Genomic DNA, 20,176 nt, shown 5'->3' with positions numbered 1-20,176 from the left:
AAGCAGCAGGGGTGCGGGGCGCAAGCCCTTCCCGGCCTGGCCACAGACCGCCGAGACTTCGCTTCGCTCAGGCTCCCCGAGCGTCATGTGACCCGAGCGCTTGGTTGGTGCAGATGGAGCGCCCCTCGAGAAGTGCATACCAGCCGCTCATAAAACCAGGGTGCTCGAAACAGAGAGGGAAAGGTGCCTTCCCACCTCCCTCCACCCCTCTCTCAATGCAAGGGGGGTGGGAAGCGGTATTTCTATCCCACCATAGGTATTTTTAGGCTGGTCAGAAATTCTCCAGATTAACATACAATACACGCATTTAGGCAGAACGCTTAAAGGATTCTATGAAAGTTTTGTCTTCTGAAGTCTTAGGCAGCCTATATGGCTTTATAATTGTGTTTGTGGGAGGGGGGGGCGTTATTGGTTTGTTTTTGTTGTTGCTTTTGCTTTCTGGTATATTTTGTGATCTCATTTTGTATTTTTCTGTTGTGACCTGCCCTGGGATCTTCAGATGAAGGGCAGTATACAAATTTAATAAATAAATAAAACAATACCGGTAATTGCTTTTGGGCTATGGGTTTGGACACAATGACTTCTGGTCATTCCTGGCTTTGCAGGGAGCTTATAAAGGTGATTCCTAGCCTGCTGAATTAAAGAAAGCAATTCACCCCGAGGATGTTGAGATCCGTAACCCTAGTTGTTTATCCTGTTATCTTTTGCTTGCATAGGGCTCTAAGTACTGTACAGACAGATAAGAACTTGGAGCACCACCATAGCTGCCAAGTTATCCCTTTTTTACAGGGATTTTCCCTTATGCTGAATAGGCTTCCTCGCGAGAAAAGGGAAAACTTGGCAGCTATGAGCACCACTGCTTCCCAGAGAAGTCATGTTAGTTTACAAACTAGTCAAAGGACAGGCTTGGTCTGGGGAATGCAGTATTAGTGCCTCCCTACTAGAAGTGGTTCACTAACTGTAAGCATTCCTAGCTTCTTTATCAAGGGCAAAGCTGTGGAAAGCAAGGAGGTCTGTGTCCTTGGAGTGAAACGTGTGTGTTCTCGAAACTTTCCAGTGGGATCTGACTAGCTGTTGGCTAAAATCTTTAAAAGGCTTTTGGAAGACTGCATTGCAACTGCAGAGTAAATCCACAAAGAGAAATAATTGCATTAGAATGTCTTTTCATTTTCTAAAGGTCTGTGGTGGTATTTATGAAAGTCATAATTTCTAAAGAGCAATGTGGTTTCAGGAAATTAACTTGACCTTTGTATTTGACGGTGCTGCCTGGATAATTCTCGTTTGACAGCATTAATTTTAAATGTAGGGCATACATAGTGTTTTCATGTTTGTAGACTACATAAATAACATCAGAAATATCAAAATCAGAGTTTTTATAGAAGATATCAGTTACGGATATGTTGTCTACCTCTGTATGCATTATGTGCATTGCAAGGATACCATGTTTTGCAAAGGAAACCTAAAACTTTATAAAAGAAAGTTTCTTTGCACATTGCACCACCCTTTTAATGGGATATTTCCACAACAATCTGGACTTTTCAGACTGGTGCTGACAGTTTTAAAATATAACAGCTGATCCCCACACACTGTAGGATAAAAGCTGGCTTGCTGTGTCTCTTCCCCCCCCCCCCGCCGCCGCCCCCAATTTCTAATGTGTGAACACAGAACAAGTCCAATTGGTAATCACTTTAATTTAATTAAAGCTAATATATGCCAAAACCGTAGCAAAACGGAAAGGCAGACATATTTCTCACTTAGTTTTACCTCATGCAAATCAGTTGACAAAAGACTGAACTTGGTTGCTTATTATTATGCCAACTTTTAGTTTTCAAGTTATGTTCAGTAATAATAGTTTCTACAGTGTGTTGAGCATACACTCACAGGAAACAGTTCGGTGAAAGATGAATGGTGTGGAACAAAGTATGTGCTTTCTGCATTTATTGCATCTTTGAAGTCTTAAACTTCCACCACCACCACCATCGATACTCCACCACAGTCTGCTCTGTGTTTTACTGAAGTATCATGACTCTGCGAGAAACCTGGGACAATAAAGCAAAGGAAGTGAAGAGTATGTGAGACTGGAAAGACAATGAACAGTGGATATTGAGTAGGTTTTTTGTTTTGTTTTGGGGGTGAGCACCTGTGCTCCATCTGTGTGTGTGTATATATATATATAGGCATGCATGAGGAGTGGGAGGGAATTAAACACACATTCCAAGTTTTTATAGGACATTCCCCCCCCCCCTTACCTTAGCTGTCCATGCACATGAATAATGTCATTGACCTAAGCAGAACAGCTCAAGTAAGAACAAATGGAAGGATTTGGTCCCTGTCAATTCTGCATATTGGTCCCTGTGTAATGCGAGAATGCTAAAAGGAAATTCTTGAAGGAATTAAAATATGATTCGATAACTAAACTGTAGGTAAACATTTCAAGGAAAGTATGATTGTGGACCCACACACATTATTCCCCACCCTGGTGGGAGAAAGGCAAGACCAACAACAACAGGTGTAAACAAACTGCACAAGACTCCTCCCCCAACCTGCCCATGATTGGGCAGTTTAATTTTGAGGGTGGCCGGCTTTCACACCATCCCTTGCAGCCGGTCAGAGTAATTCCCAACGGCTAGCCATCATGTGAGAGCATTATGCCCCAGGGAGCTGTGGGTGATGGTGGTGGGCTACAAATGCCGCCCACCCTGGGACCAGGTGAGCAGCCATTATGGTGTCATTTTTTTCAGTTCAAATAAAAAATGAGTACTCTAGAGCAGAGTCTGATTGTTTGGAATTGTGATTTCCTTAGCTTTTCCTCATTCAAGCCATATTTTTAGTTGAAATAGGTGAAGATTTTGTTTCCATTTGTGTTAATAGATTCTATATAGTCTATTGGGATTGAAAGTGGTGGTGTTGAGGAAGCTTCAAGGGGACAGCAGCTTTTTTAAATACAAAGATGGATGGGTACCATGGACCTGTTTTTCTAGGTGATATGCCATAAACTTATGAAAATAGTATAACATTGGTTGGTTTTTCCTAACATTTCAAAGACATGTGGAAGAAAGGTGGCTCCTTAATTATCAGTCATGCCTTCCTATTTAACCTCCAACTTTTGGAAACCTGAGGTAGCACACAAGTAGCTCTTATAGGGGCTATGGTGGGGGCACAGGTGGAAGAGGAGACACTTAGCTCCTGCTGTTGAGTATCTCAACTGGTGTCAAGCAACCTGTCAGCTGTTATTCATTTTTTATACTTCCATCCCCTTATACTTCCTTAAGAAAGCACAGAGCAGTTTGACATGAAGCTTCCACTGATGGTTGATCCAGCAAACAATTCGGTCCATGCTTTCTTGGCTTCAACAATGGCATAGCACCAGGTGCTTCCAGACCAATCACTGGGTGTTTTCTTTCTAACCTTAAGTTGTTCCATTTCTTTGAAGCAGAATCCCCCTCTAGCTTATTTGCATGGGTGTATGACTCCTATTGGTTTTAGGATAAACTTTCATCCAGCTCTTTTCTGTATTAAGGGGAAGGGAAAACCATAGGTAGTTGATTTTGAGTTCTGTATTTTCTATTGTCCTGAGTCAATCAATCATTCTCCTTTATTGGCATAATAAGAGTGTGTCATATACATGGATCAGAGCACAGCTCGGGTAGCAAAACATAGTAGGAGATAGTTAAGGATAAAACTGTCCAGACGTCATGAGATACAAAAGTGGCTCTTAGGACCTATGGTGGCGTAATTTCATGGGTCACTTTAAAAATCTTGCACATTCTCCATAATGTCATTCCTACAATTATTCAGGACACCCTGGAAGAGTCAGTGCTATAGATCCCCTCCTTCAATACTTAATCATACATTTTTGCATAAAATGGGCAATGAAAAAAAATGTGTGTGGTGGATTTGACCTGTTTTGTGCCACAAGAGCAGTAGATTTCAGTATATGGGTTTTTCAAGAATCTACCTTGCAAAACTGCAGGCAGAAAAACATTTAATCTTGTGAGGGGAAAAGCTCTGCGTAGGTGGGGCTCATAAAGGTGATGTAAAACTGGAGTATCCTGGCCAAACGAGGGTCGAATTCCTAACCCTAATGGAGGAAAGGTTTTATTGGTTGTGCTGCTAAGTGTTTGGAATTCAATCTCTAGAATTCTACACTTGGTTGTCTGGAATGCTTCCAATTATGGGAGCATAAGCATGGACCCAGGTGGCGCTGTGGTTAAACCACTGAGCCTAGGGCTTGCTGATCAGAAGGTCGGCGGTTCGAATCCCTGTGACGGGGTGAGCTCCTGTTGCTTGGTCCCAGCTCCTGCCAACCTAGCAGTTCGAAAGCACGTCAAAATGCAAGTAGATAAATAGGAACCGCTACAGCGAGAAGGTAAACGGTGTTTCCATGTGCTGCTCTGGTTTGCCAGAAGCGGCTTAGTCATGCTGGCCACATGACCTGGAAGCTATACGCCGGCTCCCTCGGCCAATAATGCGAGATGAGCGCGCAACCCCAGAGTCAGTCACGACTGGACCTAATGGTCAGGGGGTCCCTTTACCTTTACCTTTAAGCAGCGACTTGAGTGATAGGCCACAGGTTCTGATTTCGCTCTCAATGTGAGCTAACCATTTGGAGTGGAGGGATTCCACCAGCATATGGAAAATTAAAGAAGACAGATCAGACTTGAAATGTAGGCGGAGCCAGAATTTTTATAGTGGTGAGCCATGCTTTGGTTTCCAGAAGCCCTTGGCCAGTTTCCAGACACATGGCTTCATACGGCACACAATTTGGCATTGTCCTGAGTCTTTGTGGCTCACTCTGCAGAGAAGGGGATCCATTGTTTGAATAGATGGGTACACATCAAAGGCTGAGAAAAACAACTGGACACATGGGTCAGCTGGGTGGGGAGCTATGCGAGTCCTGTTTGTTTGTATATACAGTCGTACCTCGGGTTACGAACACCTCGGTTTGCGAACAGTTCGGGTTACGAACTGCGCAAACCCGGAAGTGTTTTTGCCGCGCGCGCAGAAGTGGCACGCGCGGTCTGCGCATGCGCAAAGCACGAAAATCATGAAAATCGCGCTTTGCGCATGCGCAAAATGGCGCTTTGCGCAGCGTTCGGTTTACGAACTATTCGGGTTACGAACTGCGATCCGGAATGGATCGCGTTCGTAACCCGAGGTATTACTTGTACAAGAGTGTCCATAATACGAGTGTGGGGTGGCTACATCCACACCACTGCATGAGGACCATTGACCAAGGGTGAATGTGGCCTTTGGGCCAAAAACTGTTGGCCACCCCTAGTTTAAAGAGATTATAAAACATATAATCAAATATGTCATTCAACTTGTAATTGTTAAATTACAGTGGGGCTATTTTTGACCTTGTCCTCTATGCAACTTGCATCTGTTTGGGTTGTTGTTAATTTTGTTAGGCTAATATTGCAGTCCAAGACACTTTCTGGGAAATTAGTCTTCTTGAACTCTGTGTGATTTGTTTTTGAGTAAATATGCTCCATATTTGTCATGTGTTTACTAACAGAGTACTCTTAACCCCCTGATCACTGCTCCTGGGCAGAGTTGAAGTATGATGGAGGTGTCTTTCCACTGATCTCTAGTGGTGGTAGGGTGGGCTCCAATATTACAGAGGTTCCTGGACTGGAACTGACATAGCACATATACCAGCTCACCTTGCCTGGGGTAAGTGGCAGGGCAAATGATATGTCAATTGATCTTCTGCTCTCCAACCAGGGTTTAGGATATCTCTGCCTGTCTTAGGGTAAACTCTTGGGGGAGTGGCAGACCTGATGGCAGGGTATAAATTGATAGACAGATAAATAAGTATGTACATTTATGATCATCTGGCCTTCAAAATCCTAAAAACTTGGAGTTGGAAGGAGGGAACCATCATCTGCTAGGAATATATATTTTAGTTCACTTTTAAATTTATTATGTGTGAGTACACCTGTTCACAACTCAGTATGATGGGTTTCATATACAGAAAATGAAAACCTGGCCAAGTATATGAGGCCTAAGACAAATACTACCACTTTTCAACTGATTTGCTTCACTGATGTAATGGAGGATGGAATTTAGAGTGCTCTGCAGTCTCTTTCTAGAAACTGCTCTATTAGCATGCCTGTGAATGGGCTTACACTTAAGGAAACTTGCTCGTCCACGAAGACACAGATACTGTAATGCCAGCGCTAGAAGCCTTGGACCCAACCCTAGTGCAACAACATCTGTGAGCAAAGCAACATATGAAAGTCCCTGATAAGGCCGGAGCAGGACAGGCAATCTCCCTGTAGTATGGCATACCAAGCACTATTCCAATAGTCCTGAAGGTTTATTTGACACATCTTAATTTGCAGTAATGGAGTCACATGTGAGCAGGCCAGATAATATGTGATATAACCTGTTTCTTCCCTTGCTTCTTTCTGCTTATCATTATAAAGATTGAGAAGTAGTATTATTAGGCTGCTTCTTGATGTAAAGTATAGAAAGTATAATCATTAATAAACTTGTGTGAGAAATAAAGGGCAGAGGAATCCTATGGAGGTCAGGGAGAAGCAGTTTCTAAACCTTTCTGGTCTTGCACTGGTCAAGGCAAAGGGAAGGGTTGACATATCTTCAGTGGAAGGGAAAATAACAAGCACCAGCTCCAGGGCCACTGCAGCTTTTCATCCCATGTTGGGGATGCCAGGGAAATGGGGTGGATTTAGATTCTGTGGATCCACCTTCAGCACTCCTCTTTTCATTGTCTTCTGCCATCAGAACAATAGTGGTGGAGCTTTCCACCACTGCAACAAAGAGGCCCATGGCAATGAAACTCCTCTGTCCAAGAACTCCATTTCTGCCAGTATATGGGGAGGTTCGGTAGCTTCAAGTGCACCCTCAGCCGTTCTGTCTGGGAGCTTAAAATAGCTGCCTTGATGTGAGGGACAGGGGATATCGCGAAGTCCCTCCCCTCCTAAGTTCAAGCCAATCCCCGAGCACAGGAGGAAGCAGAGAGAGTTCCGATTCCAGTGGGGAAGCAGGAAGTCGTGTCCGAGGCTCAGGCAAGGTAGAGGAGCCAGGGTCCCAGGTGGGACAGGAAGGGGCGAATAAGGGCGGGAGACCCATCCCCCCAACTCCGGAATTACGCAGAAAGAGGAGGGGAAAGAGGATGGGTCTGCCAAAGCTTTTGTGTTGGAGAAAGACGCGCCAAAAGCCATTAGGAGGTTCTGAAACCGACTGACAACATCACTCCGTGTAAATAGCAATGACTTGAGCACTGTAAATACGCAGCACCAATAAAAGAATAAAATGCAGAGCTGCGTAGCGTCGTTACTCTGAAGTAGTCCACTCCGGCCACTGTGACAGCAACCTCCTAATCCTTTTTGGGCTACTTTGGAGTTGCCGGGATGAGCGTGTCAGAGGCGGAGAAATGGCGGCAGATCGCGGAGCAAGCCCAGCAAGAACTGCAGCAGCTGTCGCTGCAGGCGCAGGGGGAATTGAAGGCAGCTAAAGAGGAGACTAAGAAGGTCCAGGACGACCGGCTACAACTTGCGGAACAGGTGAGAGCGCTTCAGGAAAAAGAGCAGCAATTAAGGGCGGTGGCGGTAGACCTCCAAAACAAGCTGGATGCAGAGAAAAACAAGGCGGGAGGGGCACCCCAAGTCCAAGTGCTGCCAGGAAGGAGAGCCGGGACCCTAGTAAGCAAGTTCAATGGAGACCCGAGGGAATTTCAGGGCTTTGAGACTGAGATTGTGTATGCTCTTGAGCTGCACCACGATGAGTTCCCTGATGATGAGCACAGGGTAGCGTTTATTGTGGAGCACCTTACCGGGGCAGCCAGGGAGTGGCTAAGACCGTTAATTGCAACAAGGAATCCTTGCATGAAGAATGTCAAACTATTTCTAGAAGGTTTGAAAACGATGTATTCGTCCGATAGTCATATGGATCAGACTAAGGAGGAACTTCATAATTTACGCCAAGGAAATATGACAGTTCGCGCGTATTGGGCGAAATTCACCATGCTGGTGCACAGATTGGGGTGGGAACTTGAGTCCCCCCCAATGCAAGCGGCGTTCTACTTGGGGTTGCATGAGGAGGTGAAGGATGAGCTCTCGAGAGGTCCAAAGCCCAGTAATATGGATCAGCTGAGCAAAGCGGCTCTGGCGGTGGGGGTGAGACAGGAATCCCGGTGGAGCGACAAGCAAGCAACGCGCGCAAAGCGGGCTTGGTTCCCACGGTCGCAGGAGAAGCCACTCCCCCAACAACCCTTTCAAGCCACGCCTGGGGCCAGTCAGGACCAGGAACCCATGCAGATTGACAGCGCGCGCGCGCGGGCTTTTCAAACCCCAGCGGCGCCAAGACGCAAGGAGGGAAGGGGTGGGAATTGCTTTCTCTGCAACTCCCCCCAGCATCTCGTCAGAGACTGCCCACATCGCAGGGAGTGGCAAGGAAAGGCGGGAACGGTTGTGCCCTCCCCCACTGACGCAGCACCACAGCAGGGAAACGGGAAAGCCTGGCTGCAGGAGACAAGGGGCGGCAGCCAGGCACAGTCAGCAGACAACAGCCCCAGCCCACCCACCCGCACAGAGAGGAGCAGAGCCAGCCCACCCCTCCCAGAGCAGGAGTGGTTCTAGAAGTGACGCTCACGCTTCCAAATGGCTATCCCCTGACAGTCCTCGCCCTAATTGACAGTGGGGCGTCAGCGAACTTCTTCTCGAGAAACTTTGCAGAAGAGCACCAGATCCAGCTTCTGCAGCTGGATTTTCCTCTGCACGTGGCAACCATTGACGGCAGAGAGCTGCTGGGAGGGGCCATCACGCATCAAACCCCCCCCATGAGAATGACGGTTGGAAGGCACGCAGAGACACTGGCATTCAACGTCACCACCATCTCAGACCCCCCCATCGTTTTGGGCATGAGCTGGCTGGCGCGCCATGACCCCTCCATAAGTTGGCACCAGAGATGCATCACTTTTGGATCGGACTTTTGCCTGGAACATTGCATGCAGCACCAACCAGGGGAGGGGCCTCCGATAGCCACGGTGGCCACCATGCACGTCAAAGGGGGTGAGGCGATACCCAAGCCGTACTGGGACCTGCAGGAGGTCTTCAGCGAAGCGGAGTCCGACCACCTACCCCCACACAGGCCTTTTGACTGCCAGATCAACCTGGTGCCAGGGGCAACTATACCCCCAGCCAAGCTGTACGCCATGTCAGACCAGGAACTGGAGGATCTGCGCGCTTTCATCGACAAGAACCTCAAGCGGGGGTTCATCAGAGAAAGCAAGGCAGCAGGGGGCAGCCCGGTCTTCTGGGTGGACAAGAAAGACACGCAACAGCGCCGTCTTGTGGTGGATTTTAGACGGCTGAATTCAGTGACAGAGCCAGTGGCTTTCCCCATGCCCAGAGTGGATGATCTCCTGACAGCGGCACGCAGGGGCAAGATTTTCACCAAGCTAGACCTGAGGGGGGCGTACAACTTGATCAGGATCCGGGAAGGCGATGAATGGAAAACCACGATGTTCACGCCTCTGGGCTCTTTTGAATATCTGGTGATGCCCTTCGGGTTGCAAGGGGGCTCAGCATGCTTCCAGGCCTTCATGCACCACGTCCTGGGGTCCCTCCTCTTCAGGAAATGCTTGGTCTTCCTGGATGACATCCTTATTTACTCCAACGACCCAGTGCAGCACGTGAAAGATGTCAGGGAGGTGTTGCAGCGCCTGAAGGAGAACCACCTGTATGTGAAGCTGGAGAAGTGCAAGTTTCACACCAAGGAGGTGGACTTCCTGGGCTACAAGCTGTCAGACAAGGGGCTGGCGATGGACAAGGACAAGGTGCAGGCCATCCTGGACTGGCACAGCCCCAGGACTCGCAAAGATGCCCAACGCCTACTAGGCTTCGCCAACTTCTACAGGAAGTTCATCAAGAACTTCTCTCGCGTTACGGCTCCCATCACTGACTGCCTGAGAGGCAAGCAGAAGTTCAGGTGGACACCAGAGGCGCAAGCAGCGTTCGAAAGCCTCAAGAGGGTGTTCGCCTCAGACCAGAACCTGTTCCACGTGGTTCAGGACGCGCCCCTACGCGTGGAGACAGATGCTTCTGATAAAGCTGTGGGCGCCATTTTGTTGCAACTGGACGCCAACCGAGAGTGGAGACCCTGTGCCTTCTTCTCCAGGAAATTGACTCAGCCAGAGCGAAACTACACAGTGTTTGATCGGGAACTTCTGGCGATCCACGCTGCGTTCCAGCACTGGAGACACTTCCTGGTGGGCGCCAAGCACCCCATCCAGGTGTGCACAGACCACAAGAACCTGGAGTTCTGGAGAACTGCCAGGGTGCTCAACCAGCGGCAGATACGGTGGGCAGAGTTCTTCTCGAACTTCAACTTCTCCATACACTACATCCCGGGAGAGCAGAATGTCAGGGCGGATGCCCTCTCCCGCAAGCCAGAATACATGGAGGAGGAGGCGCCACCGGCACCCAGGCACATTTTCCCCCCGTCAGCATGGTCCTGTGGAGCAGCAGTGGTGAGCGAGGCAGAACTCACAGCACTGACGGCAGCGGATGAATTTGCCAACCGCATCTGCAGAGAACTGAGAAGGGGGGGGGGAGCAGGCAAAAGACTTTGCAGAACGCAGGGGGCTGCTTTTCTACAAGGGTGCACTGTACCTGCCCACCACCCAGCTTAGACGTACGGTCCTCAAGCAGATGCACGACAACCCAACGGCGGGTCATTTTGGGAGGGACAAAACCACTCACCTAGTCATGAGACACTTCTGGTGGCCAGGGGTGCGGGAAGATGTTCGAGACTATGTACGGGGCTGTGACACCTGCCAGCGGGCAAAGGTGGTCAGAGCAGCGCCACCGGGATTGCTGGAGCCCTTAGCCACGCCACACAGGCCGTGGGAAGTGGTGTCCATGGACTTCATCACAGATCTGCCTTCTTCCAGGGGCAAGACCGCAGTGTTGGTGGTGGTGGACCTCATGTCCAAAATGTGCCACTTTATACCGTGTGCCAGGGCGGTCTCGGCAGAAGAGACAGCCAAACTGTTTGTGGATCACGTATTCAGACTGCATGGATTACCCTTAAGGGTTATTTCGGATCGTGGCCGCCAATTTGTTTCCAGGTTCTGGCGGCGGCTCATGAACCTCCTGCAGGTGGAGGTCAGCTTGTCGACGGCTAGACACCCGCAGACCAATGGACAGGCGGAGAGGGTCAACGCCATTCTGCAGCAGTACCTGAGATGCTACGTCAGCCAGAGGCAAACGGACTGGGTGGATCGCCTGCCACTGGCAGAATTTGCCTACAACAATGCGGTGCACGTCTCCACAGGGGTATCGCCCTTTAAGGCCAATTACGGGCGTGACCTCAGATCTTTCCCTGAGAGGGAGGGGGAGGAGGAGGAGGAGGGCCCACAGGCTGAGGATTGGGCAGAGGAACTGGAGACGGTGCACCAGCAGCTCAGAGAACACTTGGAGAGAGCCAAGGAAGCGTACAAGAGGGGGGCAGATCGCCACAGGCGACCGGGGGAGGTCATTAGGGTGGGGGACAAAGTTTGGTTGTCCTCGGAGGGCCTTCCCATCAGAGGGCGATGCAAAAAGCTGGCGCCCAGAAGGTTGGGCCCCTTCACGGTCACGCAACAGGTCAACCCGGTGGCATACAGGCTGGCACTGCCAGAGGACATGAGGGTGCACCCAGTGTTTCATAGATCGCTGCTGTCACCGTACAGGGAAAGCAGCAGGCTCCGAGACAGCGAACAAACCCCTGAGGGAGGGGGGGAGAGGGAAGGCAGGGAGCAACTCAATGAGGCCACAGCCATCCTGGATTCAAGGTGGGGGGTGGGGGGCCTGGAGTACCTCATGGCATGGGAGGATGCTCCACCGTCCCAGAATGAATGGGTCCCAGCCACTCAGATACAGGAGGAATTCCTGGTAGAAGAATTTCACGCCCTTTTTCCCCATAGACCCAAGCCCTGGCACATGGAAAGGGAGGGGGAGGGGGAGGAAGCACGGGAGAGCAGTTCACCATGGCGCTGGGAAGCGGAGTTTGAGGAACCAGAGGATGAGGTATGGGTGTCACCGAGATCCACCCAGTCAGAGGAAGCAGCAGATTGGCAGAACATTTTTACCCCCACCAGCTCTGACGCCACAGACTTTTTGGGATTCCCGTCCTCCCAGGCGGAAGGGGGGGGCTTGCAGGACTGGGGGGAGGTGTTCACGCCAACGGGCTCGGAAAGCACTGAGTTCTTAGGCTTCCAGTCGTCACCGACACCTGGGGGGGACCTGGGGAGGGGTGAAGGAGAGCTTGGGAGGGGGGTGGATGTGAGGGACAGGGGATATCGCGAAGTCCCTCCCCTCCTAAGTTCAAGCCAATCCCCGAGCACAGGGGGAAGCAGAGAGAGTTCCGATTCCAGTGGGGAAGCAGGAAGTCGTGTCCGAGGCTCAGGCAAGGTAGAGGAGCCAGGGTCCCAGGTGGGACAGGAAGGGGCGAATAAGGGCGGGAGACCCATCCCCCCAACTCCGGAATTACGCAGAAAGAGGAGGGGAAAGAGGATGGGTCTGCCAAAGCTTTTGTGTTGGAGAAAGACGCGCCAAAAGCCATTAGGAGGTTCTGAAACCGACTGACAACATCACTCCGTGTAAATAGCAATGACTTGAGCACTGTAAATACGCAGCACCAATAAAAGAATAAAATGCAGAGCTGCGTAGCGTCGTTACTCTGAAGTAGTCCACTCCGGCCACTGTGACACTTGATTAGGCTTGTTTCTGGCATGCTATGCAGATAATCTATTTGTTATTTCTGTTAATCTTTGAAAATGCAAACATTGCTGAGCAGACAACCAGTGTGGAGGCTCCCAGTTTCAAATGGCAGCAAGCGTCTATTAAAAAATTATGGGGCAAGTTATGCTCTTAGTTATTTTAAGTATATTCATTGAGTCTGTTATAATACAAGCCTTCAGAAGCCAAAACGTTGGGGTCCTGTGGCCAATGTGAGCAGTTATAGTACTTTGCTTCAGAATGTTATGAGCATTTGGAAGAGCTTCTGTTCAAATGCTTGCAACTATTTGCCCTGCCTGCCCCTGATTCCTTCCCAAGGGCCCACTAACTGACTTAAATTAGTTTCCACCAAGGGCGTCTTGCAGGGGAGGTGCAATTAGATGCAGTCTTTGCCAAATATCAAACCCACTTTGGGGTGCATGCAGAGATGCTTATGCATTCATATTTATTATTTACACCATCAGTTTCAATATTCTGTTTTATTTCCTTTGGAATGTATGAGTCATCTAGTCCAACAAAGCCCTACACTAAGAATGTGGCACTCCAGGTCTTTCTGCCTGGTGCCTGGGACTTTGCTCAAGTCCCATCCCCTCCCTAGGCTGCACCACTCACTAAATATAAAAATATCAGGCTACACTTATCAGAGCAATTGCACATTGCATTATAGCCCAGGAAATGTGATCTTTTTTCTGTGTTGCCCATTCCAGACCACCCAGTACTCTCCTAAAATCTCATTAATTAATTGTTAACCAGCAAGAATTCAGGCTCTGGCGTCAGTTGCACGCTTACCTCTTCTCTGTGAAACAGAGTGAAACATCCATTATCAGTTTTTGGTTGCAACGCCCTAATTCTTCCTCTCACCAACTTATTCTTTATGGTTATTATTTATTTACAGAGCACACCACTGTATATTGAAGTTACAGAATTAGATAAGAATTAGATACTTAGATAACATAGACAGGTTCCTGCCACAAAGGGGTTTACAACGTAGAATAAATCCTTTTGTATTTCATACACAATAACTTATACAAACATGTACACACACACACAAGGTTTTACCTAAAATAGCTGTTGCCACATCTTTATTAGCTTTCAGAAGTTTGGTACCTAGGGCTTTCCCTGTCCATACGCAAAAAACCCTGCTAAAACAGTACTTCCTGGCTTATACTCTTTTGCCACAGGAGTACCCCCTGGTGGCCATTCTAGACATAATGGCTGCATTTGAGATACATCTTAGAGCAGAAGATGGTTTTGGGAAACACTATTACTAATTGTTACACCTGTGTTTCTTATAGTAGATGTGTGCAGTGTAGATGTCATATATGTTTGCATCTTTCCATGTACACATACCTGGGAACAGGATGGTGGACCAGATGGACTCTTGGTCTGATCCAGCAGGGTGGTTCTTGCATTCTTAAATATAGCTGTTGGGAGGTTTTTTGTCATAAGCTTTTTTATGTACTATATTTGTGATTCCACAAAAAAAAGTATCCCGTAAAAAAGCAGGGCACTGCTTCATAACTCCAGACACCTCTGTACACATTTCCGAATGAAATTCCCTCTTGTTTTTTGGCTAAATATTCAACAGATATTTTGGCTTTACCCTTGATTTGTGTCATAGTGTAACTTTTTTACTCGTTTCATCATTCTGGAATGTAGCAGTTACAAGAGAAGTTGCTGCTTTTGTTCCAGAGAAGGGGGAGGGCAGAGAGAGCGAGAGAGATCCAAAACTGTTTGGATAGTTAGTTTTATTGGATCAACTGTGTTGCTAGATTGCTAGGAACCTCTACTGCATTGCACTGTGTTTCTTTGTCCAAGAAGATATAGCACAGCACAGCATAATGCAGTGGTGGCTGCCAATTCTGGCTTTCTTTCCAACTGTTGGCCAAATGTGTGTGTGTGTGAGAGAGAGAGAGAGAGCTGCAAGCACAGCCATGATAGTGCTGTGCAGCATTTATCTTTGCAGAAAGCACAGCAAAGTACTATGGTGGTTGCCAGGTTGGCTTGAAAGGGCAATGTTAGGCTCCCCAAATAGGTATCAGGTGCAGTGGATCAAATACAGCTAGCTGGTGGCAATTGGCTAAAGAAGGTGAAATAGTTTAGAACAATGAAGCTGATATGCCTAGTAGCAAGGTTGTTCTGTAATATTTCACTTATGCCAGTGAGGATAGTTTGCTAATTGTTGAAACTCAAAGGTATCTCTGTGTTTACAACTGAAAACTATCATAACATAAAATGATATCCTTATTAACACATTTTCCATGTGCTATATCATGTCAGCAGTTTTTAATACTGTAGGTATTAAATTAATTAATTAAACTATTAATTAAGATAGTAATTACAGGGTCCTCTGTTTTGCTACCCCCCCCATTTTGTGTTGGATATAGTGTAATGGTTGGTGTGTGTTTTTTGCTGTTATAAGACTGCGTAACTTCTAAACAACAAGTCAAACACAGCCCATTAGTTGCTGTAGTTGTTACAGAAAGCAACACAGTTGAACTTAATTTATCACTGAAGCCAATATTAAAGCTATTGTGTGATAATTTAGTCTGCCTCAATTTTCGGAATCATGTCCTCTTGTTCTGCAGCCACTTGTAATATGCATCATTGTTGTTGATGCACAGCTGTAAGGATGACTCCTTGAATAGATTAAGAAACAGAGCAAGGTATGAATCAGAACTGGATGGTCGAGGGCATAAGAACCCCAGCAGGAGTGCATACATCTTTTGTGTTGTGATTGGATTTGTTCAGGGAGGTGTAGTGTTCCTCTAGCCAGCATGGTGTAGTGGTTAAGAGCGGTGGACTTGTAATGTGGTGAACTGGGTTCGTGTCTCCACACCTCCACATGCAGCTGTTGGGTGACCTTGGGCTAGTCACACTTCTCTGAAGTCTCTCAGCCTCACTCACCTCACAGAGTGTTTGTTGTGGGGAGGAAGGGAAAGGAGATTGTGAGCCGCTTTGGGACTCCTTAAAGGGAGTGAAAGGCGGGATATCAAGTCCAATCTCCTCCTCCTCCTCCTCCTCCTCCTCCTCCTCCTCCTCCTTGTTGTTGTTTAGTCGTTTAGTCGTGTCTGACTCTTCGTGACCCCATGGACCATAGCACGCCAGGCACTCCTGTCTTCCACTGCCTCCCACAGTTTGGTCAAACTCATGTTCGTAGCTTCGAGCTCGAAGCTACATGTAACTACTGTATGTCTACTTCAGAGAAGTATGCATCTAGTGCTCATGATTACAAAGGAGGTTTGAAAATATAAAAATACTGGATTTGCCTTATACCAAATCAGACCATTGGTCTGTCTAGCTCAGTGCTAGCAGCATCTTTCTAGGATTGTAGACAGGTGTGTTGTTGTTGTTGTTGTTGTTGTTGTTGTTGTTGTTGTTGTTGTTGTTTTATACCTACCTAGAATCTACTGAGCCTGGGCTTTTGAGTGCAAAGCAACCAATAGTAATGTGTGTGGTGGGGCACAAAGCTTCCCTCTTAACATTGGCATCACTTCTACTTCTGCGGATGTGGTTGGGTACACCGCTGGGAATGCCAGACTGGTGGCAGCATTCATGCTGTTATACTGACATGGTCCCTATCTCCCTGCCACACTGCCCCAGCCCTGTCCAGTTAAGCACTTTAGCTTCTTTATTTTGCAGTATGTAAATTTATATATATGCATATACAATGATTTTCATTATTTAGTGGAAATCTCAATGAACTGATCGGCATCTGAAAAATATTCTTCTGCCTGTGCATTAGGATCATTGGCAGAGGCCCCCTTAGCTGTCCCAAACTCCTGTTTGGTTGGAGGAAGGGACAGATACTTTTATGGATTCTGAGGTATATCTAGGCTATAGAGCAGGCATCCCCAAACTGTGGCCCTGCAGATGTTTTGGCCTACAACTCCCATGATCACTAGCTAACAGGACCAGTGGTCAGGAAAGATGGGAATTGTAGTCCAAAACATCTGGAGGCACAAGGTTGGGAAACACTGCTCTAGAGCATCTTGCCCAGGGAGGTTCATCTTGTCCCATCCACGATGACTTTCCACCATAGTATAAAAGCCTTCTCTTTTAAGAAGGCCTTCAGTTCTAGGAGTAGGGGTAGGGGAACTTGTAGCCCTTCAGAGATACTAATTTGTTATTTTTGGTGTTTGCATACCACCTCATGACATAAAGTTCACTGGGTGGCTTACAGTAAATAAGGTTGCTGACTACAGCTTCAATCATCCCTGATGTTAGGCTATGCTGTCTGGGGCTGATATAGCCCAACAATACCTAGAAAATCACAGCTTTGATAGAATAGCCAGACTTTTTTTTGCTTTTACTGTGGCTCTACAGTGTTTTAGTAGTTTATATAATTTCTATGTTATTTTACTTCTATTTAGCTGCCTTGGTGTTTTTTTTTAATGAAAGCTGGGATAGAAATGTTTAAATAGTAATTTTTAGCATTGCTCAAATGGTTAAAAATAATGTGTAACATTTCTTCTTCACCACATTAATGGAAATTTGATGTGTAAATTAATTGCATCCCCCCAACTTAGGATACTTTTCCAGTATGAGTCTCTGAGCTGAACAGGTTGCATACCCCAACCCAGATGTTCAATATAAATAAAAGTTGCTTTGAAATGTTATGATTTTGAGTTCCTTTATATCACATTGTATATGTTTTGTCAGCTGACTGTTTATACTTAGCAGTACTGTGTACTTCTAAAACAACTGAAATATAGCTCAGACAAGCAGTTCCTTGCAGCTTTGATAGACATTTTGCCTCGAATAGGAAGTTCCGAAAACTGCACTGGAAAGTAAAGCCTATATCAGCTTCTCCCAAAGACATTTTTCCCCATAACAGCCATTTGTGACTATAGTGCTCCTAAAACTAGAACAGAATTTATAAAACAGGCTTTTATAAATTTTTCTCTTTAAATTAATTACCCCTTTGTCTCAACAGATGTGAAAAATAAGAGGTAGATTTGAACTTAGTACGTTAGTTTTGAGAATTTGTTTTCTTTTTCTTAAGCAATAAGTCTTTGTCAATAAATCATTATCTTAAATTGCTGGAGTGTGGGTAGAATGAGATTTTAGTGATATATGTAAGCTTAGAGCTACATAGTTCTGACTTTCCCCCTTGCTGTAAACTCACTGGTTGGACCTCATCCTGAATATTGTATCTTGTTATTGACATATTGGATAACATGAATTGAAATTAAAGCAGAAAAGTGGGGGATGTTAATAAGAAAACCCTTTTCACAAGGAGTTTGGTAAGCCAATTCTTCCTTGGGCTGTGTGCTTTATGCCTCTCATAAAGGCATAATCTCTCATTTTTTCACATGCATGAATCTGTATGTGTTTTTGCATAAAATACTTTTTGTATGTGCCCTTCAAAAATTAACATGTGGCATGATTTTGACTTACAGAGGGTAGCTGTAAGTCCTTTTGATTGTGGCTGGCAGACTTCCTTGCTTTGTTGAGAAGCTTTCACCTTTTTAAAGAAATCTTGACACTGTCATTGCACCATTGAAAACCCACCTCATTAAATATACATCTAGTTTTACCATGTAGTACATCATGTTCACAAACTTTGGATAGGATTGTCCATTCTGAGTTCCTTGTGGGTGCTTTAAATATTGGGTGCCTCTTACGAGCATATTCACGGTTTCAAAGAGACCAAAAATTCATACTCCACACAAAGGAATTTTAAATGTAGAGAGCTATTCACATTATAAGAGTTTGTGAACATGAAACCTAAAACTATCTATAATATGTCTCTTGTTTTCTTTCGGCTCCTATAAATAACTGGAGATACAGAAATCCAGTTCAACAGCCTGAAAATAGAGTGAACTAATTATTTCCAGATATGGGATGAAATGTCTGGAATTTTAATGTAGATTTCTGTCATCCTATGGAACTCTGCTTTGTCACAAGATAAGATACTGACATAGATATTGTTTCTTAATGACACTCATTCGTTTTGGCAGTGAATATCTTATTTCTAATTATTTTTTAAAATAATTATTATGGAAATTGTACTGATTGTGGACATAACCACCCACACCTGGCAGAACTATGGACCTCTATCTTTTTTTAAGAAAAGGGAGAAGAAAAATTGTCCCACTATTAGGTGTTCCAGAGGAAGCCTCTCTAGCTGCCCATTATTTCCCCCATTGGGAAATGCATTCCAGGAAGTGTGGCAGCCAGTGAGGCTACAGAGATCTATGCAAGGGGTGTGTGGGGGGGTATTATTGTTGTTAAAAGAAAAACACACCCCTCACCTACCTTTCATCATCAATAAAAAAGTAAATGCCACACTAAAATGCATCTCTGAGAATTTCTCTCATTCTTTCTCCCATTCCATCCCCACCTTTCTAAAGAGATAGAAAAACAGCCTATTCTTTCAATAGGGGTAGATGGAGAAGAGTTTCCAAAAATCAGAAAAAAGCAACCCACTCTTTTGTTATTGAGTACCTCTGCCCTACTTCTTTAAGAGCTCGATGCTTGCTTCTACAGTATCTTAAAATCATCCCCTCGGACATTCTGTAGAGATTTGTTCTACTGTTTCTCCCTGTTCTTCTACAACATTGTTTAGGAATCTTTTCTTTGTCCTTTAATGGAAGGAAGGCTAGGAGTCTATATGAAAAATTCCATTCTCGTTTAGTTATGGTGAAAATAATAACAGTCTAGCATTCTATTTGATCTCTGAATTGCAAATTTTGGAAAGATATTCACAAATGGAGTACACAGGCACATCAGATATAATCATGGGGCTGTACCAAACATCAAGCACTTTCTAAGAGTGGGTAAGTGATGTGATTTTTATTGCATGTTTTAAAAACATTTTAAAGTGATCCTTTTGTTTTCATATTGTTCTGAATGCTTGTTCTCAGGATTTTTTAAACAACTAAGGAAGTTTAAGGCATCGATTATCCTGTTAAAACCCTTTAGCCAAATTACCATTTTAATCTCTCCATCTTAGTTAAGCCTCGCCAAAACTATAAGCGAGGACTTTACCAGAAGCCTTTCCCCCAAACCCTTTACTAACTTATTGAAGTGCAGGTGGGTCTTCCTGTACTACCCTAGAAATCTTGTCTGTTCAACCTAAGCCAAATGATTCAGCCATACCCAACAAGTCTTCAGCCACCAAGCCAATCCATCTGTCTCTCGGGTCTTCCTTTTTCTTCAACAAACCTCTTCCTTTGATGTTGTCTTCTGGCCAACTCCACAAATGCCAAGCACCGCCAACCCCAACTCTCCCTCTGCTGAGCAGCACTCAGCTGCTATATACACTTATTCTGGCTTTTCTACTCCAGTCCCAGCCAATCATGCTATCCAACTGAAAATTCTAAACCTGCATCCACCAATCAAAATATGCATACACCAGTCCTTCCACACAGCTGTCAGTTAAGGCCCCAGGCAACAGTTAAACTTTTACCAGACCAGACATA

The 20,176-nt window shown here is 46.0% G+C and overlaps 1 protein-coding gene across 4 annotated transcripts in view; it reads left to right on the top strand.

Annotated features, from left to right (window-relative positions):
• VEGFC (vascular endothelial growth factor C) overlaps positions 1-20,176 on the top strand; it is a 48,104-nt gene that overhangs the window by 668 nt on the left and 27,260 nt on the right. For 2 of the 4 annotated variants that reach the window (XM_035111772.2, XM_035111771.2), the window contains exon 1: positions 9-2,709. The exons of the other annotated variants lie outside the window; for them this stretch is intronic. In XM_035111772.2, coding sequence (XP_034967663.2) covers positions 2,671-2,709 — 39 coding nt within the window. In that variant the 5' untranslated portion in view covers positions 9-2,670. Of the gene's footprint in view, positions 1-8; positions 2,710-20,176 lie in introns of those variants that run through there. 4 annotated transcript variants of the gene reach the window in all.

This window comes from Zootoca vivipara, chromosome 9 (assembly GCF_963506605.1).
Source record: "Zootoca vivipara chromosome 9, rZooViv1.1, whole genome shotgun sequence".
NCBI lineage: Eukaryota > Metazoa > Chordata > Lepidosauria > Squamata > Lacertidae > Zootoca > Zootoca vivipara.
This window is presented reverse-complemented; position numbering and strand designations above follow the sequence as displayed.